At 34.8% G+C, this 27016-nt stretch overlaps 1 protein-coding gene across 1 annotated transcript in view; it reads right to left on the bottom strand.

Moving 5' to 3' along the window:
• Window positions 1-27016, bottom strand: part of ADGB (androglobin) — a gene marked incomplete at both ends in the record, with an annotated part of 126416 nt that overhangs the window by 54649 nt on the left and 44751 nt on the right. Inside the window, 9 exons of the mRNA XM_082305584.1 lie at window positions 325-439; window positions 2585-2726; window positions 3742-3844; window positions 5525-5588; window positions 7519-7687; window positions 14052-14097; window positions 22542-22686; window positions 25252-25342; window positions 26133-26307. Coding sequence (XP_082161710.1) covers window positions 325-439; window positions 2585-2726; window positions 3742-3844; window positions 5525-5588; window positions 7519-7687; window positions 14052-14097; window positions 22542-22686; window positions 25252-25342; window positions 26133-26307 — 1050 coding nt within the window. The remainder of the gene's footprint in view (window positions 1-324; window positions 440-2584; window positions 2727-3741; window positions 3845-5524; window positions 5589-7518; window positions 7688-14051; window positions 14098-22541; window positions 22687-25251; window positions 25343-26132; window positions 26308-27016) is intronic.

Raw genomic sequence — 27016 nt, 5'->3', positions numbered from 1 at the left:
AGCTTATACACCACCTCTGACATATGTATTTAAACAAGAGTATTTTTAACATTCCATTTTATGCTGCTGTTCTATGTAAACCACAATACTACCCAATGCTTACTTACATATTTCTATAAGACAATTATTGCAATACCCACCTCAGCGCCTGCTCTGTTGTAAAACACGTTTCTTTTATGCACTCATCCATTTCATATTGAAATTAATATTATATCATTAAATATAATAATTCTAAATGAAGATCCAGCAGTACTTCACTTTAAAACTAAATAACAGTCAGAAACACCTTTATCACGGTGCTTGACTAGTTCTGGTTATGCATACCTTTTCAAGACCTGGCATCACAGTATCCTCTTCTCCAAAGACACATGGCACCATGCTACACAGATGAATATGGTGCCCTATGGGAGAACTTACTGTGAAGAGCAATATGTGTCGCCTACATTCAAGAAAAAAAAAATCCAAAAAAGCACTTTTTCTTTTTTTAAATCACAGCAATTCTTAAGCTTTTCCTTTCATACATTTGGCAAAAATGAAATCCATTCCTAGATATACTGGCTCTTCAAATCCTGCATTTCTATCTCCTTGCTTCTCAAGAACCTCCAAACATAGGTAGTAGGTGAAATCAGAGAAGTCACTATTATTTTATTTTTATTTTATTTGTTTAGGTTTTATTTTGGTTTTCTTTAGCAAAATAGGTAGTTTCACTATTTCAGATGGATACAAACCATCTGAAGTTTTTTAGTTGGGATTATAGTTAGCTACACTTAAAAACATACTTGCTCTAGAAAGCTTAAAGAAGTGTTCTGGTCATACATTACTTAGATCATAATTTCCATGTTTGCATTGACAAAACCAGAAAAAATTAACACACAGTCATGTCAGGCTAGACGAATACTACAGAGTGACCATTTTATGGAGCAACTGTGGGCCAAACCACCCAACCGTAACCTCTTAACGTGGCAAACAACAGAAATTCATTATGTCTTATTTGGATACACTCAGCTCATTTTTGTTTGCCCGATCGCATCCTATAACAGATTCCAATCATAAAAGAAACCATTCCTAACTATAGTTATACAATACAGGTGATTTGTGCTCTCCTCTCCAGGCAACAATGTCCTGCAGTCCCACTGAAATACTTGAGGAGCTTGCTGATATCAAATGGTGAAGCTTCATGGTCTTATATCACTGTCGGAATGGCATTTAGCTGGAGAAGTTCATCCAGGCCACAGCTTCAAAGTGTTAACCAGAGATCCGGCAGTGAGAGTAAGAAAGGAGTTACCCCCTGACACACACTTGCACGTTTTTAATTGCATCTTCTTGTGAGTGAAATTTGAAATGCCCCCTGGCCACCAACAGACAGACGGAAGAAAGTGCCTTCCTGGCTTAGCAAGTCATTTCTCATTTGGAATAGATGGGGAAGCCGTCAATAAACCCATTTGTCTCCCACACACGCTGAAAATTAAAGCTTCCTGAAAGCCTGCTGGCTCTGCCTGAAGTAGAGAGAATCAAAGGTGAGAAGCTTATCAATTTGAGCTGCCTGTAGCTCTGGTAGCTTTGAAATTTGCAGGTGCAAAAAGATATATGTTTTTGGCTTCCCTACAGGACAGAGATATGCAACTTTTGGAAACTACAATAAGAATGTGGCAGCAGAACTAACCTATAAACACAATAATAACTTTTCCATTTTTAGTCTGAATCAAAACAGAAGGCACTATTAAAGGTCTTTGATTTAATATCGGTGCGCTAGTATTGTGGTATTTTCTTTCTGTGCCTACTTATTTGAAGCCTTACTTGATTTTTTTTAAATACATTTTGTCTCATCTCTTTGAGATTAAACTGGTGATTCTCTATTTTTGGAAAAGTAGAAGGCCTCAGTGAATTAGTCAGCAACTTTATGCTTACGGCAACATATGAAGATGTCATCTTCCTTGTTTCACTGGCAGCATTTTCAGAAACTAACAAATATCAAAGGCTCTTGCCTTTTATCTATTTATTTATTTAAACAATCAAGCAATGCTTTACACTGAACATCTAGAGTTACATGCAAAAAGAAATAAATCATATTAAACACTCTGTAAATGTGAAGTAAAATAAATGTGAAGTAAGATATGGAAGGCTTCATGGATGACCTCAGAATTTCTCCTGTCATGTTTCATAAACCAGGTTTCAAGAAAAGCTATGAAACCTCCTCTGGTATCATCATTCTTTTACAGTTCCACTAAAAATCCTAATTCTTTAATTTTTGTTGGTACTCCAGGAAACATCTCAAAATCATTCTAGTCAGAAACACTTTTAAGCAGGAATTTGTATTCTAGTTTATTTTTTAGAAAATCAGTGTGATTTTTCTTGCTAAATGCTCTTAAATAAGAGTAAAGAATTCAAAATCTTTATAAAGGTTCTGGCAATTATTTTAACTTCATAGCAATTTTGCAGTCTTACCAAATCCTAGCTATCAACCAGTTTGATATTCCAAAAGATTATGTTTTAGGAAATAAACTCTTAGTTACTGTGTAAAGTAAAAGACCATCTCAAGCCTTAAGACTAAAGTGTTAGGACAGAGATGAAGCCTCGTACATACCCAACAGGAAGATTTAACACAGTAGCTTTGGTGGCGGATGTATGCATTTTTAACACAAGTTCTCCAGGAGTTACGCATTTCCAAGAGAAACGTTCAACCATCAGCACACCCTTTGAAATACTAGAACATTCTCGTTTAGTACCTAGAATAAGAAAGGAAAAAAAACCCCACAATTGGTGGGGGGGAATAACAGTAAAATGAAGACAAATATACTTATGCAGACTCTGTGTCTACTTCACAGTCATTGAAGTCTTCATTTAGGCTTTGATAATTCAGAGAAAAGAGCGAGTCATTCAAAATGCATAGGTGGTACAGAATGTGGCTTATTTGTACTATTTACAGAAAATAATGGTTAAAATAATGTGTTAGGAGGATGTATAAATCAGACTTCTTCCAAGTTGCTTAAGGCTGCTCTAAAACTCCATAAAAATCCATTCTGTCCACATACAAAGGAAGCAAACAGCCATACAAAGCTTATATTTATATTATAGTTTCATTATTTTAACGGGATGGTCAGTTTGGGTTTTTTAAGCTTTCCTTTGGTTCTATCTACTCTACTTTAGATGCACTAAAATTATGTCCATATCCAATGGTTACATGTCTGATTAACTTAAGCTGATTGTCATAACATGCATTAGCTTTTCTGAATGCCATTCTATGACTTCCATAAAATACAAGTGATTTTTATTTAAACCATCCAAGCTGTTGGATCTTGAAATAAGCCAGCTGTAAATATACTTAAGAGCTTACAGTGCATGAGTTTAAAAATCACTTCAAAAATAAACTTTGGTCATATTGCTGATTTTACTGCATTTTGATCAGCTAAGGCATAAAGTAGCTTGCAAGAATGGAATTTGTAGCAAAAAAAACCTTAAGAATCACAAGGAAATCCATACCAAAAATACATTGATGAAAAGCTTGCAGCACATCGTAATAAAATTAAAGGGAGGGATCATTTCAAGAAAATATTAATCATAAACATTAAATAACAAGAAAGTATTACTTGAATATTATTGTATTTCCTAGAATCAATTTGACTATTTAATGCTAACCTCTCAAACTGTGCCAAAATACAGCATAGCCAAACACTACAGCACAGACATATTCAAGTATGGGAAAATACAACATTAACATGCACTTTTCTGTGTTGGCCTTACCTCCAGTATCATCCCAGCGTACTAATGCAGAAAAGCTAACCAGGATTTCAACGGGCATCAGACTGTCCACAAGTAAATAGTAGAGGACTCGGTCATCAGTAGACTGCATAGAAAAACAGGCATTTGTTCATCTTTCATTTTCATTTAATGCTGTCCACTTGGGCTTATACAAAGTATGACTAAGATTTTGGATATGGTGGCCCTAGATATGGTATGGGAAGTACGTAATTAACTGTCACTGCTTCTTCCAAATTTCAGACATGTCATTTAAGCCCAGAATCTAATGATGCATGTATAGCATGCGTAATGTTCAGTTAAGAGATAAAAGGAAACAGAAAAGTTTCTTGAATGAGAATATATCTACTTTTATATTATATTCTTCCTATGTACCTCAATTTAATAGTTCTACCTGCCAAACAACATCCAACGGAAGACCAAAAATTTTGGTTTGTGCTGCAACTTTCTGATTCTAATTAATTTCGGTAAGCTTGAAAGAAATAAGCACTTAGTTTGTAACACATGACTGCTTCTGCCTCATCATGTTTTTTTCTACAAAAATATATGGAGGCACCATTTTTCACTCTCAACTTTAATACATAATTCCTGTTCCAATATTAGAAACTATAGAGTGATTCTATTGTTCCTAGAAATTCTTCAAAATCTGAAGGTGAATGAGCTGCTTTGCTTCAGAACTGTTTTAACATGTCTTCCTGCATTCTCCAGAGTCATATCAATACATTTTTTGTCTTTGATCCTGGAATACCACTACTATTATCTTCATAGCATAATATAAAAGTGTTCTTTTATAAGTCTGATACAGAATTTACCTAATAGTGTAAACACCTCATCTGTATCATTGTAAAAAAACAGAATGGTTTTACAGCAAAGGGCTAGTTTTTTGGCACAATAGCACACAGGCTTACATAGTCTTGATGCTGATTATGGCTTGGGAAAGTATATCATGCAGTGATTGGGAAAATTTATTGTGATGTGATTACAAATATAGAGAGGTGTAAAACTGCAGGTATACTACAATTATGAAGCATAATCCATATAGTTAACCTTCTCAGTACAGGATTTTATATAAAGTTCACGCCCGGAGTTTACATTTCAGTACTCTACAATTATACTTCAGTTACAGTATAAAACTAGAGCTGGAACAGGATATTCAAGCATGTTGAATAACCTTCTGATAATACAAACTAATGGCAGGTTTAAAGAAATACTGTAATTTCAGTGGAACGAAGGGATATTTCTAATTCCTGCAACAGAATCTTGTAAGTTGCTAAAGGACTTAGCGCGTAAAGAGAAAATGGAGGGCTATGCTATACAGACTCTTGATTTGGGTTTTAGGTGACAGGTGAAGATGAAGGAGAACTGAAGGGCAGATTCTGCAGCTGAATCATCATTAAATTTAATTTAGTCTCTGAATTGTTATAAGGTAGATTTGAATCAAGATAAAGAGAGGACAGAGATCTGATTCACTGTAATATATACTCTCACTACTAACTTTCATGATTTACATACTCAATTTTTTTATTATTGTGCAATATCATTCCATAACATTTTTTTCTTTTCTTAAACACAGTGGAATACTTCTGGATACTTGCTAGCAAACATTATCTTTGTATTGACTATAGTAATCTTAAGGCATTGTTATTTTTTCAGTAATAGCAGTTCTATGTGATCTACCAATGTTATTTAGGATATATATATTATCTAATTATGTAAGACTGACAAAAATAAAAAAAAAAGCACATAAAAACTCAATACAGTCATATACCTTAAAATCCGTCTTCTGATAGTTATAAGCATATGTATATGGCTTGTGGAAAACATACAGGTTCCTAGGGAGAAAATAAAATAAAAATACATTAGGGAAAATAATCTTAGTATAGATGATATATTTCAGGTAAATGTCTATTTCAGAATATAAAATACTAGTTTTACTTTCATAAATCAGACTCCCAGCTATTTCTCAAAAATGGTTCAACATTTTTAGTTTCATAAAAGGTGACTACAATTCATCTCCAGAGGAAGCAGCTCACATTAATTTCTACCTTTGCTGCACTTCTACAGTTTTCCATTGGAGGTCAGGCCACTAATTTGTCCAATTTTAATCTATAAACGGTAATAAGCTAATATTACTCTAAAACTTCCATGCCTACCTGAAAATTACTGTAATAAAGTTATCTATAAAGTCTCACTGTACGGAAGAACTGTTTTGTACAGTTTATTAATGCTTTTTCAATTCTGTGGTGTTTGCATGCCTTCAGAAAGCTACTTAGTTCCTGACAACAATTTTTTTCTCTTTCCGTGACACCTTGATTTAACCAAGGGCAACATAAATGATTTCAGCTTTAACTGAGGATGGAATCGGATGCGAAGTCCAATGCTTTACATAAAAGAAATGTTTTGATTACTCAGAAACTTCACAGGGATCCTGATGCATCGCTGACATATCAATTCCAACAATGACTAAAATTTTCCTCATTTCTCGAAGTTGATATGAACTCTGAACATTTATCTTATTTTCACTGTATCTGAGATATAGGCATGACAGACAAGGAAATGCTTTCAACAGAACTGACTGGTAAAATAAAAATCTTAGGTGCCTAATTTCTTCTGAGTGATAAATCCTCCAAAGGTCAATCAAGATGCTTTGTTAACAGCTACTTTATCAGTTCACTGTGAAAATAAGTAAACTCTCACCCATTTAGGGACAGGAATAAGAAACTGACAAATGCTCTATACATTAATTAATATTACAGTGGTCTACAAAAGGTCAACAGTATGTTTGGCTAACAAGTAAAAAATTTCATATTTTACATTCTCCATGTATGCCACTGTAAGCAAGACTTTGAAAGGAAAGGAAATTACTTTGCTTGTGATGCTTTTTTCTAAAGGCTCCTGGACCTGGGGCTCCCTAAAATTAGACAGGCAAGCCTTATCAAGGTCTAAAGTGCTCTATGATCTTTTATTGCTAAAGTTCCTGTAGTGCTGCTGGTACAAAAGTTATACCTTCTCTCTCAGAGAGGGAGCAGAGTTTAATATCTGCTCAAGAAAACATTCATTTATGAAAACAAAAGTTTCACAAAGAAATCTCAGTTACAAATTCAAATGAAAAAAACCTGGGTGAATTTTCTCTGATATAATTACTCCCCTCAGCAATGTCAAATTCTCTAAAGGATCTATAGTGTACCAGGCTTCTTGAATCTGAAAGACATAAGCTAAAGATACTATGCTACAGTTACACTAGCTTTTTTATATTTGCAGAAGTATAAATGCCTTGGAATAATATTGAAAAGGGAGGGAAAGAAAGCACCTAGCTGACCAAGCTGAGCTATGCTGATGGCAACAGAAGATTTCAACAGCTTTTTTTTGCCTTAGAATTGTGTTGTTCAGTTGCAGACGGTGTCTGCCCAGTGGCTGATGGGTCAGGTATGTGAACACACTAATGGCTGCACGCTCCATGACCCACCATCTTCCACCCACATTTCAGTCCGACATATGCTTTATGAAGCTGGTGGTTGTGTTCTCCGCTGTACTCTGGAGGACATACTCAAGACAGAGCGTGAGGCTGCACCTACGGACTCACTGTCAACAGGGACAGTAAGTCTGGTCAGAAGAGCAGCCTTGGGACTACCCTGAAAGGCAGGATAGTTACACAGAGAAGATCTGTTGAGAAGACACAGTTTTTATATAGTTACATTTCACATTTTACCATTGTTATACTGTGTATTTAATGGAATAAAACCCAAAACCTTTGTTCCTTACTGGAAACAAACACAGAAGTCTTCAAAGCTAATCCAGGTTTCCCTGGAAACAGAAGTCCTTTCTGACTCGATTTCTTCCTTTGATTTATCCCCTATCTGGCTGTTCATACCAGTATCAGCTGTTTCTGACATTCGTTTTGCATCAAAACTGATATTCTCATGTAATTCTTCTGCAGAGATAAGACACACAGAGTCAATACAGTGAATATGCACATTAAAGTAGTATCATTCTTATATTGAAAAATTATCCTAAAATTACCAGGATATTTTCCATACATCTCAGAGTTTAAAAATAAAAACTACAGCACTAACCTAAAATGCTCAAAGGGTGACTGAAAACCACTCTGTATAGATATTGATTGCTTACATCTGCAGCTGCTTAAGTATTCTGCCTCAATATACTATCACATATTGAACTGTGCACTAGAATCTTTAATATGAGCATGTTAGGTGAACACACATACGAATTCTGCAAACCTAAAGTTTTCTATATAAAGAAAAATACAACCCCTTGTCCAAAGCTCCTATTCAGTGAACAGCTGATGGGGCAGTATCATAAATTTTTTACAACCCACAGAAACTAAAAAATACAGAGAACTGGGGAGGACACAAAGACCTATCCTTGCCTCTAGTACTTAGATAGTACCCCCTGTGATGCTACTCACACAAGTCAGTCTATTGGTAAACAGAAATAGATTTGAACTACATTATATGAATTTTCTTGTAGGAAATTCAGAACTACTGTCAGATTCATACCAAAATATAAAACCAGAAATGTCATGTAGACACATTTTGCAATCATTTAATAACTTTTTAAGTTGTGTTGTAGTGTCACTTTCTCTGCCTTTACTCTGTGCGATTCATATGAATAGTTATTGAAGATGTTTATTCTGTCCCAAAAAGTTTTGAGAATAGCTCAGAACAGCTGAGAACAGTAGAACAGAACAGCTCCAACATGAACAGCTTTAATACAGAATGTTTGCTGAGGAAAAAGATGATGTAATATCCAAACACATAAGGTATAACAAATGAAAAAGCTAATTAGAAAAATACATTATTTATATTTAAATGTGCTTTGTAATACTTCATGATCAGCGAGACACATAGCGATGTGCTGGATAACTACTGAGTTTATAAGATGTAGGTGTCTCTAAATTAGTTTGCAACTAGTTTTTCAAGAATTGAAAGAAATGTAATGTAAGGAAATGCACCAAAGACCTTTTTCTCTTCCTTACACTATGGAAAAACTACCTGAAAGCTGTAAAATCTAGGCTTTTTCTTAGATTTAAGTTAACATAGGTTTTAGGCCTCCAGTGAAATAACCACAGTGTTTGGCTTACAAATGTGCCTATATCAGAGAGCATGACGAAGGGGTCACCAGAGCAGAACTATGCCCAATATCATCTTCCTGTCACTCAGTGTTGCTCCTCTTTGTTCATTCTGAATACAAGTACTAGAGTATTAATAGACCTTCTTCAGCATCAATACGGTCAGTAGATCTCTGCAGCCTTCAAATAGAAGATATGCTCCACCCTATTTAAAAGTCAATACATAAACCTTTCTGTTCACTATGTATTATGCATACTGGTGTCAGAGGGAAGATAGCCGTTCCAGTGCAGCTAAAGGAAAGCAAAAACAGTGTCAACAGAATGGCTGAAGTTTCCCCACTTCTCTTTGAAGAAGTAACGAGAATCTTGTGAGAATGTCATCAAAAAGCATATTTTATCCTTTTTGACCTATGCGTTCCAAAGACAGTGCTGTTCAGAGCTTTCTGGCATCATACAGAAATACAATTATAAGAAAAAAGTAAATCAAACTGCTAATTATTGTTTACCTTACATGCAAAAAGTGCCATTTCCAGCTATGAGAAACTGCAAACCCTAGGTGATATAATGAAAATATAATTTATGAAATAAAGCTATAAATAAATTTGAAGCAAATCTTAAGAGATGTTCAGTATAAAATAGTATTTTAAAACTGACGTATGGGAGATAATTTCAGCAAATAATTGTCTGTAATTATCATATAATTTATTCCTTGAATAAATGCAAATACTGCTCAAATACACAGGGATATAATATGAGCTTATTAAAGTTAAACACTGCAGAGAGCTTCAGAAAAGGGAACAGCATATTTGAATTCAAGAATTTTATGCTACTTAGAACTCAAGCAACAAAGATGAATGTTACAAACAAGAGAAAAAAAGTAACGATGCATGAGGGAAAACATTCAAGTACAGAAGTAATAACAAAACATGCGTTGTAACAAAAAACAGAAGACAAATAAAACCAGATCAATAACTAAGAGCAGAGCAGCATACAAACTAGAATAATTAATCCAAAAAGGGAAAACAGAAAGAACAGCAAATGAACACAGTGAGTTCTGTGAGTTTATCAAAAAAATCCCTATTTTTATGGTAAGAAAATACTGTACTGCATGATCCCTCCAAAATTATTAGAAAGAATAATGTTCTTAAGAAAGTGAGAAGACCCATTTTAAAACAGTTTAGCATCAAATGCTGTCATTGCTTTTGGTAAGTGCTCATAATTTTTCAAGCACTTTACTGAGATGCTTAAATGAAAATCAAGCCCCCCTCATCAAACTGACTACAGTTTTCGGTGCCAACATTTATTCAGTATCTGGACGCTTTGTATCTGGCTCTTTATAGTCATGAGCTAGCTCTTTAGGAGAAAACAAAAATAAGCAAATTAAAATGTCTCCTAGCCAAATAAATGAAAAAGCACAAGAAAATACTACCTCGTAAAGAAAATGTTCAAAATGGTTCAAAATTGAAATGAGTCCCCTGCCTCAATTTTCAGTAAGAAGGGATAGACAGGCTGGCTTATTGGAATAGAAGTACAAAAATGGAAATTTCCCATTTACACCAGAAATTGCAAGAACTTAATGCAGTGAATATGAAGGCTGTAGCTGATTTCCATAACAGAGCACACAGATAACAGCACAGGAAATCTCCAATCCACAAAATGGTACTTAAGACATCTTTAAACATAGGTTTCCTACCATGAGTTTGAAGATTAGCAAATGTTCTAAAGAAAATATGAAAAGTGATCTAACCAACTACAGGTTATTTAGTCCAATGCCAATAAACCAAATTTCAAATGCAGGCAAATGGGTAGATGAACTGAAAGGCAAGACAGCTTCATCCAGGTAGAACACGTCAGACTAGCTTAGGGTTTGGGGATTTTTCTTAGGGGGGCGAGGTGGGGGCGAAGGGTGTTGATGAAAAAATCACACAAAGAAACAGAAGTATTATACATGCTCTGCCTTAAAACAAATTGCATTTTCATTATGAAAAAAGTGTTACATAATGCTGCAAAGCTGAAGGTAACCAACCTATGAACTTCAGGTCCACTTTAATAGAATGTCAAATTCTAGCTAATTTTATGGAAAATATAAAGATTGTCCACATCATCAAAGAAATTTTCCACCTTACTATGTACTACTTCAATATATCCTGTATACACTGTACAACAATGTCATACTTAATTCCAGCATGCTCATTTGAAATTTCACTTTCTGGTTTTGCCATTTTGAGCCTGTATTTTAGTTTCATTACACCTCTGGACAAATACTGGAACAGCAAGATTCCTGTGAGATAACAGATAATCATGAGAATAATGTGATACTACAAACAACTTCCATCAGATCCAGTATCTGCAAAAAAAGCAATTGGAAATCATAGAAAAGCACTTCATCTTAAGAATATAACTGCTTTATTGTAACAGCAACACAGAATAAGTGTAAATGTACGAATTTTCATTTCACAACAAAGCAGAATTAAGTGTAATTATAGGTTTTAGGACAAATTTTTTGTTCTGGTAGATTTGCAAAGCTATGATTTCCTACTCTGAGGACATTCTAAAGAAAGACAGTAATGCACTATACTTTTACAAAAAATTTTCATTGCATTTGGTGAACCTCAAGAGTGCAAAACTTCAATGGACTTCAGCAGCCTAAGTAGTTTAATGAGAATATTTTAAACGTCTTTTTTTTTTTTCAAACAAGCATAAAAGGACGGAGATTCCAAAACCAAAAGGTACTGAAGTATTGAAAAGAAATTATTTAACCAGGAAAGGATTTGTTTATATGTATGAGTTTACTTGTAAAATATCACTGTTCTCAATAGGAATGTGTTTCAAATCCACTTCAAGTGAACAGAAAGAACTTTCCTGACATTAGGATATTCATATATTTAACTGTCTAATGACCTGTAACCAAACTTCGAAGAGATAAAGTTATTCAATTCTCATTCACATACTTTGCAAAATTTGAGCAATTTTTAGCCATGTTAAAAAGAGTATTAAAACCCCCATACTCATAAATAAAACATTTTTTAAAAGATTTCTCTGTTTCTCTCAGTTTTGGTTCATGATTCATGCTCCCAGATACTCTGCGGAGTTGAAAGTCTCATAATGAATTGTTTTGAAGTAATAGCAATATGAAATAACCTTCATAACCTACAGTGCATGGCACAATGCAAAGCATTAAACCAAGATATATTACTAGGCCTCCTTTCTCAATGATTTTTTTTCTTTTAAAAATAATTTTATGAAGATGAGTTTAGTTAATAACTAATTAAGACATTAAAAGGAATTGTATTATTTAAAGAAAAGCAATCATACCTGTACCACCTAATAGGAGCATAGAGCTCCAGTCTTTGAATCCTGTAATGATTAGTAATATTTTCTACGTAAAGTTGGAATAAATGGACTTTGCATAGAGAAATGACAACGTATGGGTTGAGATGGCCTGGAGACTGTGAAGAGAACCTCAGCACAAAGGATTTTGTTACAGTAGTAATGTGAATTATTAGTATTATAGGCCAGAGAATGGAAACATGTCCACTTCATCCTTTTCCTTGGTTGTGCTATGGGAACTTTTCTTCAGTGGGCATTTCTTGAGTAGACTTTTGAGTAAGCAGAAAAGATGGCAATCTGGCTATTGAGATACACTAACTTCAGAATCAATTAATAGGGACAGCTACAAAAATACTCCAAGATCCCAACACATTCATGGCAGGCTTAGAGTCACTTACTGCAAACTACTACATTTCTATTAGGTTCTGGCATTGAGCTGTGACACAATAACTGAAGGATATATTTCCAGCTTATTAACTTGTAGCATTTTGATACAGTGAGATTCTTCTGGTTTGGTTCTTTTTTTACTGGGATAATACTAATAATAAGAAGAATTCATAAGAAAAGACATTCAAGCACTATAGCGCTTGAAATCATTACCAGTTCTTAAAAGTATAACCTCAAAAATATATACTTGTCCTGTACTGAACATACATTTACCAAATTTGTTTAAAAACTATTCATTAGTATAGGTTTTGGAGAAGTATTATTTACATTTGCTTCAAGATATTTAAAAATCATAAATGTATTCTCACTCTTCATTATACTTTTAGTATGACCCAGGTTTTTGGCTGTTTTTTTTTCACCCCTCTCTTTATAACCTTATCTTGTATTACCCTATTTGGGGGTTACTAGAGATAGTTGATAGGTTGCACATTTTTCCAGAATGAAGATAATGTTAAAAACTGTGAAAATATCTAAACATCCTGGGTAAAATTACTGGGTTTAATTACTGTAGAAGTTAGGAAGTTGTGCATATGCTTTAACTGAGAGGATACTTAACTGAGAGGATACTTATATTTCTCAGTTGTTGGAAGAAGGGATCATAGATATTTTACAGAGAACAAAATAAAAAATAAAAAATGTTTTAAGAAATGGCATTCTATGCCTTTTCCCCCCATGAGAATCAACTTCCAGAAATGCTTAAAAAGCAAAGGTGCATTGCACAGGCTTCTACATGGACTGAAGACTTGAAAACTAAAACCTAGATGAGTATCATATGTATGAATCATGGTGTAAATATAGCATGAATCCTATTCACATTTCACATGTTCTGCTCTGAGACTCACTTTCAGAACTCTGGTAAAAGGAAAGGTGTTTCCTAGCAGTCAGTTTTAGGAGAGGTTTGAACCAAGCAAATCTGGTCACTTCTTTTAAAAAGAAGGCTCTTACTAACTTCTCCTGACCAAATCCTTAAAACATTCACTTAAACAAAGAAGTACTCATTTTGAAAAAATTACTCAGTCTGAATACTCTTCAAATACTAATCTCAAACACTTTAAAAAAGCAGTAAAATGGAAATTGTCCTTTTTTTCTTGCCTTTTATTTCAGGGGGAAAAAAAAAGTATAATTCACAGTGACTAGACAAAGAGCTCTGTGTACAAAACCGAGTATATTTTACTGGAAAGTAACTTATGAGAAGTGTTATTTTTTTCCAAATATTCTTTTAAATTAGGGTTTTTTTAATATCAATTTTTTAATATCTGAACATTCTACTCTATGTAGTTATACATGCTATTACCAGTTCTTTGAAATCTTTTCCCATAAAACCAACACCTGTAAATAAGACTGTTGATATTTGTACATGAGGATTAACATTGAGGCCAAACAATATGGGAATGGCAGAAGTCTGAATATAAACTTCAAACACACTTACCTTTACTGGGTCTCTCTGCATTTTGCTGCCAAAAGAGGGTGGTCTCCTATATGGTGAAAAAAAAAAAAAAAACCAACAAAAAACAACAATAGTGATTATAATCTTGCATTATTTTGTTAAATAAAATTCTTGAGTTTGGGGCAGTATTTCCTGAGATGGAAACAAACTAGTAAGTTATCATTGTAGTATTTTTTTAAAGAAAAATAGAAATAATAAGATTCACCGTAACACCTACATATACATCACCAATAGACAGACCAATGTTTTTCTAGAGAAGTACATGTGTCTGGAGTCTAGGATAAAAGCTGTTCCACATGCCTACTCCTCTGCTACTAAAAGAATATTCTTTGATATTACTGTTCTTTGACAATAAAATAAGTTCTATTCTAAGAACTAATTAGTCCTATTCTAGAACCAATTCTGTTCTTTTCCATGCTGTTTCCATTCTTGCAAAGTATATGGAGGGCTCCTTTTCCAACAAGCATTTCTTGCTGTGCAAGTGTACACAGCTGTCATTGGCAACAGCATGCCTGATAGCTACAGCATCTTTTGTTTTCTATCAGCTGCATAAATAAAAAGTAGCCTGCTCTTTTTTAATGTTTTTGGCAACCAACTTTATCCTGGTCAATCCCATTTCCAAGTGAGGGCTGCTGAACTAATATGAGTGCAATATCCACTTATGTTTAAAGTTGAAATAAACTTAGCCAGCCTTTCAGAAAGTCCATTCATTAAATTTGCAAAGACAGGGTCCTTTTCTTGAGAGACTAAAAACTTTGATACTGTTAAAAATGCGTGTCTAGTCATCCTTCTTTCTGACTGCCCTCTTACCTGCAATATGACATACTCTGCGCAAGACTCACTTGCACTTTTTTTTTTTTTTTTTTTTTTTTTATGAGGGAGGGAGAACGGGAGAAAGAGATTCCACAGTTCCCAGCTTATTTCCTATTTGAATGTCGTACTATTAATGGGTTAACTGGACTAGCTTTGCCTTTGCAAAGATAACTATTAAAGCCTAAAAAGGCTATTGCAAATTTGCAAGCTTCTTTTCATCCCAGGTGTCCCTTTAACAAGATTTGTCATCCTTCCCCCCACCCAAACTCCTCATATATACCCATCTTTACGGTGTCAGTGGTGCTAATGCTGAAACTGATAACATTGAGCTGGCCAACATCTGGACACACACAGTGATTTTCTGTTCTGCTTTTCAAAGAGGAGTTGTGGGAGCTATACTGATTTGGAGCTGCTTTTATGCTTTCTCGATACAAATCTAGAAACATTTTTGAGGGGCAGACTGAGATAACTTCGAGAGTCTGAGTACGTTAGACTGGATGGCAGGTCACAACAGTACCTAAAACTTGCAGAAGGTCATTGTGCTCTAACTCCTGGTCTGCCTCAACCCTCCTGTTACAGACTACCCTGCATACACAATATGAAGGGATCTGTGAATGCTTCCTTAGAGGAAAGCCTTATGGCTTTCTACTTTAATTCCTAGCTGCAGTAAAAGTCCTCCTGAAGCATTTTACAGCACCTCCACAGGCCCAGAATAGACTCAGGAATCTCATCTCTATCAAAATTTTAGGTTCTTGATCTTCTCTGCACTGACTAAAGGAAAGAGTTGAGAGAATAAAGTACAGACTTAAGTGTCTGTGTCCCAAAAAAGGAAGCAGCAAATAATTTAATACTTATAATTTAACTGCAGTATTGTTTATTGAGAGAATTTGAAAGTCCCATTTTTGCACAAATCCTAAATTCTATTCCAAATCTGTTGTGGGTTTTTTAAAGAATGTTCATGAATCAAAGCTGGGGACAGATCTAATATAAACAGCAATTAAGAGAAAAATACATACATTGTTGAAATTGTTAATGGTTGAATAATTTGGTAGCTGAAATATATTACGTCTTACATGTCCCTTTTCAGATTAATTTCTTGCTTTTTTAGAGCAAATGAGCTGAAAAGGACACAAGAGGATTTTGCAATTGCCCATGTACTTCAGCTCCTCTTTCCAGACTTCTGTGCATACAACTGTGCAAGACAAAAGGCAAGCTGTGATTACTTGTCATGTGACATTGACAATCATGACTCAATATTTGTGTCTGAAAAATCTCTAGTAATACCTGGACTACCTCTCCCCTTTAAACTGTGACTTCAGAAGTACGCATGCATAGAGCTGTCATATTTCTGCATGGGAGTCTAGAACTTGCAAGATTCCAGTATTGCCAAATTTCTTGTAGGAGTCGCAGGATTTACCAAACAGGTACATGTCAACTGTACAATTTATCAAGTTTCTTCTCAGAAATCCTGGGCATGTCATGTGTCCAAAGAAGGGCAACAAAGCTGGTGACGGGTCTAGAGCAGAAGCCTTATAAGGAGCGGCTGATGGAACTGGGGTTGTTTAGCCTGGAGAAAAGGAGGCTCAGAGGAGACCTTATCACTCTGTACAACTACCTGAAAGGAGGTTGTAGCGAGGTGGGGGTTGGTCTCTTCTCCCAAGTAACAACTGATAGGAGGAGAGGAAATGGCCTCAAGCTGCGCCAGGGCAGGTTCAGGTTGGATATTAGGAAAAACTTCTTCACTGAAAGGGTAGTCAGGCACTAGAACAGGCTGCCCAGGGAAGTGGTTGAGTCCCCATCCCTGGAGGTATTTAAAAGACAGGTAGACGCAGTGCTTGAGGACATGGTTTAGTGGTGGGCTTGGCAGTGCTAGGTTAACGGTTGGACTTGGTGATCTTAAAGGTCTTTTCCAACCTAAACTATTCTATGATTCTACAACCAAAGTATAAAAAGTATCAGATCTACTGTACAAGCCTTGGAGACTGTAACGTTTGCACCACAACTGTAGCACTTTCTGCCAGACCTACTGTTCATGGACAGTACACATGACCCATGCTTCTAGTACAGACCTGTGGCAGCTTACTATAGGCAGCTTACTATAGGTATTAACAGCTGGCAGAAGGAAGGCCTGGAGAGATACAGAAAAACCTCAAAAACTGCTTCAACAGAATTTCCGGTAAAGGAGAATGTACCCTGGAGAATCTGGATGCTTAGTAATGTTACTTAAGCTAGTTTGAGCTGTGAAAGCAATCTAACCGCCGCTGTGTAGAGTCTCCTGTAGGCTCATTTACTGTTTCTGGAGCCCAAACATAACATAGTCAAAAGCTGTCTGCTTCTCTAATGGCGCGGGATGTGTCCGTCTACCTAAACCTCACTGATTCTGAGACAACGGGGAGTGTCAAGGAAGTTCTCATTCAGTTATGCTATTGCCTCAGCTACAGCAACTACGACATTGGCACAGAAAGAGAAACTGCAGGCATTTTTCCTCCTTAATGAATACACATTGTCTGAAAGGTCAGCTCTGCTGCCACAGTATCTGGTAAAGAAAGAAATAAAAAGACTTGGATCCAGCTGTGAAACATGAAAGGATGCACACAGTTAGATTCAGGGAGAATTTAGTTACTTATTGTTCTTCCTGCAATCAATGGGAAATCTGAATGCAAAATGTGAGGAAAATTCGCCGGTTAACTTAATCTGATTTATCATCTATTATGTTTTATAATCATTAAGACATAATTGTAAAAATAATGGTAATTCATAAATTTATAGCTATCTTGTTACTTTCAAGGATTCATTTGTATTGTTCAGCCTCCTAACATTAGCTATGTCATTATTTTATTCAAATCCACCAAATAATATGTTTCAAAATCTATCTGATATTTTTATAAAACCAGTATCCTTTTCTATTGTAGAAATGATGCATGGCAAAACTTTTCACACCAGTTTTTCTGTAAAAAACACCAGCCTTCCGAAAATAAGCTCTCTGGATATAATTGCAGGTGAAGGAATAAAGCTTCAAATACATCCTTTTTAAGATTAATAATCGATTTTAAATCTACCTCCAAAATGATGAAGACAACCAAAATATTTCTTAAGATCCAGCCCTGTATTAAATTTCTAGGTTTGATGTTGACCTGAGAGTTATATCATCAAAGGGTTTTGCATCTATAGTCACTTGGATGCATTCTTTTTTTGCCTGCTCCTGAGTCACTGTTTTCACTAACTGGAATATCAGCTCTAGTTTTAGCTGTGATGTGGGAGAAGGCAACAGAGGTGGCTTTTGAAAAAAGGCAGTGGTACAAAAGAACAAACAGCTGCAAAGTTTTGCACAGACGGAGGTATAGGAATGGCTTAAAAATACTGGATTACCAGCTTGGATTCTTTTTTATTCAGTCTCTAACGTTGGAGCTGTCCCATTCTGTGTAAGCAAGTAGATATTTGCAGGCCTATCACAAAGATTCTCTATACCACAAATGTCTAAATTAGAGAGCTCAAGTCCCTCTTCTAATTCATGTGCTTATCTCATCTATAGTTTTTTTTCCTGAAAAAATAAGCAGAGCATTTTCATTTTGCACAGATTGAAGTAATTTTCCAAACTATAACATTTGTAAAGAAAATAGAATTTTGTATTTGCTACCCAGCCCTCCTGTTGACTCAAGACCAATTCACTGGGTTTATGAAATATGTTGTAAGAAGGATTAGAATGAGGAGAAGAAAAAGCTTGTTACGACACAACCGTCTGGAACGTTTACGGGGAACATGAAAAAAGCACACAACAGAGCATGCAAACTAAATAGACTGATATCAGTTGCAAGCAGAAGATAAGACTGAGTTTTCATATATAAAGGATAGCACTGAAGTAAGAAAAATGAGGTAAACATGAACATTAAAGAACAAGTGCCTTGTGTTTATGTCACTGGGAGAGAGTGGCAATTTTAACCCTTCTGGTCGAGAAAGTAGCATTGCCAGGGAGCTTGACACTGAAGAAGCCACAAAGATAAATCAGAGTGTTCTGCTTAAGATTTCTGTATGTAGCAATCAGGTCAGTCTATTAAAACATCTGGTAGCCATTGCAAATTCTGACAGTAAACATATTTGGATTAGATTTTTCTTGCTTTGTTACTGTTCAACATTTTCTCAAACAAAAGGCAAAGAGCTTTCTTCTCAATGGAATTGGAGATAACTTGTATTAAAGAATTCATCACAATGAAGAATACTCAAGTGGGCTTTTGAATGGCAGAGCTACAAGGAAACCCTATTCCAGGACAATCTTTTTCTCAAAAGAGTTTGCCAAAATTACTGTTCCAGAAAACTGCAAGACACTGTGCAGTTTACGTATGATGACGTTTTTGCTTTTTTCCTGACCACAAAATTGGATAAGGAATAAAAATGAAAGGAAAAATCAAATGCTGAAGACCTTCTAGTTCAGGAAGCCATTATTCCACAAATATTTTTTTCCAATCAAATGGAACAAGCCAAAAATGTACTTTCACATGCATTTCAATGTGTCTTACACATATAAATCACTTACCTTCCCATTGAAGAAGAATAAAAGCGAGCCTCTTCATTAAAGAACTGGGCCCTATTTTATGGAGTTTTTAAATAAAAAATTCACAAAATATATTTTCTTAATAACAGTGTGTTTCAAGATCAATTTAACTACCAAAAATAGATATTTTTAAAGATTTTCTTCCTAATGCAAATCCACAAAGCTTTCAGAACTGTAAAATCAGAGGAAATGGGAAATTCAGGGGAAAAAAAGTTTGTAAAAATCAATAATAAAGCATTTCTATTCTTTGGCATGAGTACTTTGCGGACACAAGGGATAATGTCGTCTTTCAACTTGATATTCTTCAAAGAAGGTACATCCAGCTCCTAAAATTTTATCTTTCATTTATCACTAGTCTCTGTTTCTGTGACAACAGACCTTTGGAACAGGGAATCAGATATTCAGTGCTGTAACTTCATACAGTTTACATCAGAGTGAATTGAAATATGCCAATTTAAACTTGCTGAGGATCTGGCACAGCAGCTGACTGAATTTCAGTCAGCTTAAAGCATAAAACTGCTTCATCCCAAAGATTTACCAAATCTATATCAAAGGTTTTAAAGCAGACGTCCCCTGAATAGTAATCACACAGGTTAAAATGGAGACAAAGTTATTCACACTAAGTATACTACAATACACAATTCTACAAATTAGCCATAACCCAGTGAGCTGGGGATATCAAAGTTTCTCTTTCACTGGTTGTTTTTTTTAATCACTAATTGGTTTTTGGTTTGTTTGTTTTTTTTTAAAGTATACATCTATATGTATATTGTTATTTCAAGTTTTAAAACTATGGAAAGAAATCTCTCCCATAATGAATCTCCCAGAGGTATCCACATAATTTTGTTGATTAAAAGATTTAATATGTGAAATAAAGAAGATTGTTCTGCACGTTAAAAACATTATTTTCTTTTGCAACCCATACAAATGCAGTCCTACTTACATATTGCAGCTATTAATAGGCATAGCTTTTTTTAGCTGAGATTTAAATTGAGGCAAAAGTAAGGTTCAAGTATAAGTCAATTAGCTGCTCATGACTTCTTACATTTCATGTCTGAATCAGACTGCCCTCAGACTAAGTCACACTTATGTCTTCTTCCAACCATTCCGGTTTTATCAATGTCTCTCTCTCATATTTTCTTACTTGCCCTTGTCTCTCTTTGACTGCACGTCCTACTGTGACAGACCAGCTTTCTACAGTCACATGGTTCTTACACTCTTGGACTAGGGGAGAAAATCAAAGTGACGTTCCAAACTACTTTTATGCTTCCAGTACAGAAACGTCTATTAATTTGTAATTAACTAAATCTATATTTGTACACTAGAGAGACTGAAATCATGCAACAAATAATTATTATAGATGCTACTTACAGCTCCTTTTTACCCTGCTGCTTTTGTAATGATTTTCTTAAGTTGCAGTTATTAAAAATACTTTAGAAAGGTCATGAAGTACTTATTAAACTATTGTTTATAAAATGTAAACAAAATAAAGAATAGCTAAATATATATTCTATTGCAAAGAATTGTCCTTCACTACAGAATCACCTTATTTTAAACTAATAAATACCCAATAACTATATCCACACACGTACATTTTCTATATACACAATAGATACAGAACAGTTTAAAACAACTGAGTTTGTGATCTGAAATACAAAAATGGTATTACAGTATATTCTGAAGAGGAAACATGTAAATAGGCCCTCCAAAAATTGCAAAGAAAATTATTTCCCTTTTATTTCAAAATTTACCAAACTAAATTATGTTTTCTTTGTTCATGAAGATACCTAATACTATCCTTAACAGTATGTCTTTGGTCTTCAAACAGATTTTGTAACCCTACAGGCAGTCACTATACATCAACCAAATACCACAAATGTTATCCTCAAGTATATTTACCAGTTTGTCCCAGAAAAGAACAGCGGAAATTTTAAAATAATTGGGTCATCCTTACTACAGGATTGTGCAGATAAGGACTTTGTTACTGTCTTTCCTTTATGCAGCACTATGGATGAATACATTTTATAGATTCTTTTAACTTATTTTCTATATTGTAATCATATTGAATGTAACAGATACAGAAGACGTACTCATTCTTTACTTGGAATAGAAAATAAATGTAGAGGGGAGAACCGTAGTAAACATTTACAAGTTGAGACTACATCTTCCCCAAAGCATAATTGGTTTATTGAGCTGGATCCAGATTTTGAGTATAAACTTCATTGAAAGCATTTTCTTTCATTAGAAAGATGCTTTTGACTGCTTTTTCTCTCAATTTTCTTAAAGTCAAAAAGAGAAATGTTATCAGATACTCTTATGAGCAGTGTTTGCTGCAATAAGGATGAAATTGAGGAGCTAATGGCACTGCCAAGTTGGGTTCTTTTGTAGGTGTTGAGCAAATAAAATAACTTCAGTGGAGCTCTGTTTGGTTGTTTGAATATGTAAGTCTCTATTTCTCTATGTTGCGAGTTATTTCCCCGTATAAAATATTTTGCTCAGGAAGCTTGAGTGTCTAATTCATGGCTGAGGATTCCCTTAGAAGGCAAAACTTCTGAAATTTAAGAGCAGGCAAACTCAGCATTGAAGTCTTAACTCTTCTTCTAGATCTAGCCTGAAGTCTTTCAATTAAGAACCAAATGAGGATGCCATTTTTAAGGCATGATTTTATAAAGTTTACATTTTTCAAGTAGCCATGTGCCTGGGTACATCCTTCACTGTAGATGAAATACACTAATCGTAACATGAAGTACACATTTATTTATAGAGACCTCTGACTATCTTCTTAATACTTTCCCATCATATTGATTTTAAAGGGCAAAACCGAAATACTTTGTAGTGTTAGCAATAGGACTTTTAGAAACTGAGGAACAAATCATAAAAAAATAAGGTTAAAATGAAAAGCATTAGGAAAGATTTCCCACCCAGTAAACATCAATATAACTATAAAGTGCAAAGAGCAGCGAAATTACTTAAATACCATAGAAAAAAAAAGCTTACTGAAAAGTCTTTAAAAACCTACATTTGAGATACAAGTATTTTCTATTTTGCCTTTCACTATCCCTTGGAATATAAAACTAGGTCAAGTTAAAAAAAATTAGGAAAATTATTACCTGAGAATAATCTTCTGCATTTGAGTGTCTCCCTCTTTGATTCATATCCACATTACTGTCACTTACACTTTCATCGCTTTCAGTAACAGAAGGGAGACAGGACATGGAATGAAGTCCTTTTTTGATGGTAGACTGTGGAAAGTGGCTAAATAATAAAAGAAAACTCAAACACTTTAATCCATACATTTACCTTCAAATGACAGTCTTCATAATTACTATTCTTAACAGAATTTTGTCAAAATAATTTGTGCCTCCTTTATTTTGACAGCTTAATAGGGCAGCACACAATATAGATATATATATTCCTTATCATTCCTGGCGTGGCACTACACACATATCTACGCTCAAAAGATGTGAACTGTTGCCTTCTTCACTAACCCTCAAAAAATCAAAACCCAAGTTAGCTAAGGAAAACTAGATTATAATGCCAGAAGTGAATAAAATTCTATGGCCCCTAGACAAGAAGAACATTTATAATGCACACTACCTGAATAGAGGCAGGGCAAAAACAAGTGTTTTGTGTCAGAATAGTTTTTTGTCTTTTCCCTCAAAATGGGTCTCCATAGCTACCAGACAGCTAAAACACACGATAACCAAGGAAACCTGTGCAAGGCCTATTCTGGCTATAGTAAAAGAAGCTCTGTCACTGACTTCAGTGGAGGCAGAAGTAAAAACTGATGGAAATATAAATAACTCTTTGCTTGTTAAGTGAACTAGGAGAACAAGATGAAAACGATGTTGCACACACGCCAATTAGACATAAATACCTAATTGTGTTATTGCAGGAATGAAGAACAGAGAAAAATGTAAGCATGTTATCTAACCCTCTTCTTAAGGATTGAGATAATGAAATAACAAGATCTTTAGCAGTAACAAAGTCACAATTATCTTCCCTTTTAATGTTTCAGAAGATTTTATTAGAATAAAAGCAAGAGATTAAAAACAGTTTCAGTCCCAATTGTGCATCTAAGCCCCTTATCTTATTTCAGCAGCTATATTACTTTAATGAAATGCTAATACTTGCTATATATTTTTGGTTACTACCTGTTAATTAAATCACGAGAGATTAAATTAGCTGATTGTCATGGAAACGAAGCACATTAAATAAACTGTCCTTGACAAAATGGGGTAAGTTGACCATTAAGCAATCTATTAAATATGAAATAACAATATAAAATATGTTAACACGCAAATACTACAACACCTTAATTATTATTCTCTCATTCTTTTAATAACCTATTAATGGAGATTGCTTAGAGCATTTTTATGTATTTCTACTCCTACTATTTAAAAACAAATAGGTAATTTAATGTATTTTTAACCAGAAAAATGCAACTGTATCAGCAAAACACTGATATTCCCAGAATTTTCCAAGGTCATTTCTTCCATTGACAAATGCTGCTGTTCAAAAAAAAAATCTAACTAACTTGTTTATTATCAATCCATCCACTCACGATGATCAAAATGCAGAACCTGTCAAGTATGTAATTTATTCAGTTTACTTAGAGATGTACTTAACAAAAGGTGTGCACACCTTTAAAAAAATACACACATCTCCAACAATTTACAGATTGTTGTTGGACTCAGGCTTGAGAAAAGAAATATCCTCCAAAATAACATAAACCTTTTGCTGCTCACTAATGGTAATCCTTTTCTTGTCAGTGAGCAAGTATTATGCTGAATATTGACTAGAAGTCAATTTCTGAAACTTCATCTCTAAGACACCCTGTTTAAAGACCCTGGTTTTCAAGGGTTTATAGGACCTCCAAACAGTCTTTAACACAAGGCATTTATACAAAGTTGTGTTTTGAGCATGAGCTGCTTCACCTGCACTCTCAGGCTTCTTGTAACAACTATAATAAGAGAGAACAGGCTGTTTTATTCATAAACATTAATATTAGTTGTTCCATGCCAGATATGTGATGCCCATGAAAGTACTGACTGGCCTGTCAATGACTTTCTTGTTATGTGCAAGAATTGAAAAAGACCGGTATTTTGAAGAAAAAATTTGAAAGATATCAAATAACATTCCTATTTCTGGTGGAACTGATCTATTGAATATTCTACATCTTTGAGCCCACTGAGTAGAGAAACTGGCAAAGTGTTTTTGCCTGACAGAGCTCCAGGTCCTTCAATGTTGGACTGTCCACACAGGGTGTGACAAGTAGGGATCCACCCCTCAGGTGTGTTCACACCCATCTCCTGGTGGGCTTTCTCACCAGTATGTAGATTAGCAGATTGTACGGAGCAGCATATAAAGCTTAGAGCATCCCAACTTGCATCTCCAATAGGAGGTGTGTGCAAGTAGAAGAACCTGCACTCCCAAAAGAGAAGGTGTGCTTGTAATCCAGAATGCCAGGAGGATGCGTATAATTGCATGTGTATGTCTCTCTGTGTGTGTGATTAGAAATTCTTGGGATTAGTTACAGAAAGGTGTTCAGAAGTTTGTAGGTGTTTATTAACATTTTGTAAGCATCTAGTATCGTGGTTTATCTGTTATATTGCTGATATTGATCCTAAATGTACAGTTCACTGCCAATTAATTATGTGACATCAATAAAACAACAGAGTGCTGTGATCCTGATATGCTTTAAACTACATGAACTGAGCAGTTTTTCCCTGTGACACAAGTAAACATAAGCCATTGTGCTTTCACAGTGAAATGGACTAACAATAGAATATTAAGGCTGAAACTACATTGAATACTTACATGTCTGTGGGCACTGTGATAAGATTCAACTTGTAATTCAAAAACAGGCTAGCAATCTCAACATGTTCTTCAGGTTTCTTTACCACAGGCTCTGGAAAAAAGCAACTTGTTAAATATATATTCATAAGAAATATTTAATACTATAATTTTGACAAATCATTTCATAGGGGATTCATCACCCCTAAATAATTGTATTTTCCCAGTATCATCGAATACACTTGAATGGAAGAGAACAACCATAGGTGGCTTTAGGTGACATATCATGAAAAAATAAGTGCTTAACAGTCTGATCCTCAGCCTGCAAGGTATTAAAAGTGTGCTTAACCTATATGTAAGGTTATCCAGGGTAGCTCAGAACAATTATGGCAGCACATACTGCTTTTTCTAATTTCCTCTGTTTCTGATTCTAGTATATTTTTGCTAGCGTGACTGTAACACTTCCATATTCAAGCTATCTCATATCATGAATTTAACTCCATTATGCAGTATAGACAAACTCTAGAACAAGTTTACCCCTAAAACTATGAGTTGTTGCAGCAGGAGTAGTCACATACTTTAAAGGTTTAAAAGGTGTTCAGAAGCTTTCATGGCTCTGCATCAGAGAGCTTCTGTGTTGCTTTGATAACACTCCCTCTTCATTTTCTCCAGAAGAGTAGAGCGCTTTTTTAGAGATAAATTAAGACACTTCTCAAAGCATTTAAGAAACAATAGGGCTAAGGGGAAATTATGCAAAATTGGCAAAAAAAAAAAAAAAGAGAAAGAGTAATCCCTAGGAAAGTTCTATTGAAATTAAGCTAACAGATGATAAGTATGGCTCTGAAAATGTTTATAATAATTAAAATGTAATTACAAATTTATTTTGGAGGTTTGAGAAGACAAACCTTGAGGTTCAGATGTCACAACAGTTTCCTTTTTCTGACGGAAAAGCTTCCAACGAGGAACCGGTGGTGGTTGTGGTAGTGCTACCAGAGGACAGGACCTAGTTCTGGTAATCAGGACGGGATGGCTATATATGTGGGAAAGCCCATATTGCCTCAGCTTCTCTGAAGAATCAGCCTATGAAACACAGAAAGATAATCTGACTCGAGTCAGCTCTTATTTCTCATCATCTCTCTCTCTCAAAAAAGAACAGCATGCACACAAAAGCACCTAACGGCTTGGATAACAAATGAAACAAAAATCATTCACCTGACAAGGCTATCCAAAACCATTCTAATTAGGATTTGATATTCAGCAGAAAATGTATAATTGTATACTTAGAAGTGCTTACATATATTTTACTTTTCATAATAGAATCATCACTTCTTTCAACTTATTTATATAACCATATTCTTTTAGGTGCTACAGAAAACATAAATGAAGCAGAACGAAGATCTAAGAAAACAACAGTGACAATATCTTGTTTTAAATGAACATATTTAAAAATACTTTTTCTGAGGAAAAAGTCCTTACTTCACGCTTAATTTATAAAGTAGCAGAATTCTAAAAGCAACTGGTCTTTTAGATAACTTGTGAAATCTCCATAATGTATTATCACTTTGAACCAACACATCATTTAAGTTTTTTATGTGCTAGCTAACTTAGAAAACACATTAAAGGCACTACAGTTGACCCATATATCAAAGCCCTTAGCAACAGACTTAAGAGCAATTTTAAATGTGGACATTGAGTGGAGCTCTTCCCATTAAAATAATAATGGTCCAGTACTTAACATTTTTCACTAGTGAAAGTTCTGTTACAAGATTTGTACATCCTTTTTATTTTA

Source organism: Platalea leucorodia (assembly GCF_965183815.1).
Source record: "Platalea leucorodia genome assembly, chromosome: 3".
NCBI lineage: Eukaryota > Metazoa > Chordata > Aves > Pelecaniformes > Threskiornithidae > Platalea > Platalea leucorodia.
The sequence above is the reverse complement of the archived record's forward strand: the minus strand, read 5'-3'. Positions and strand labels throughout refer to the sequence as shown.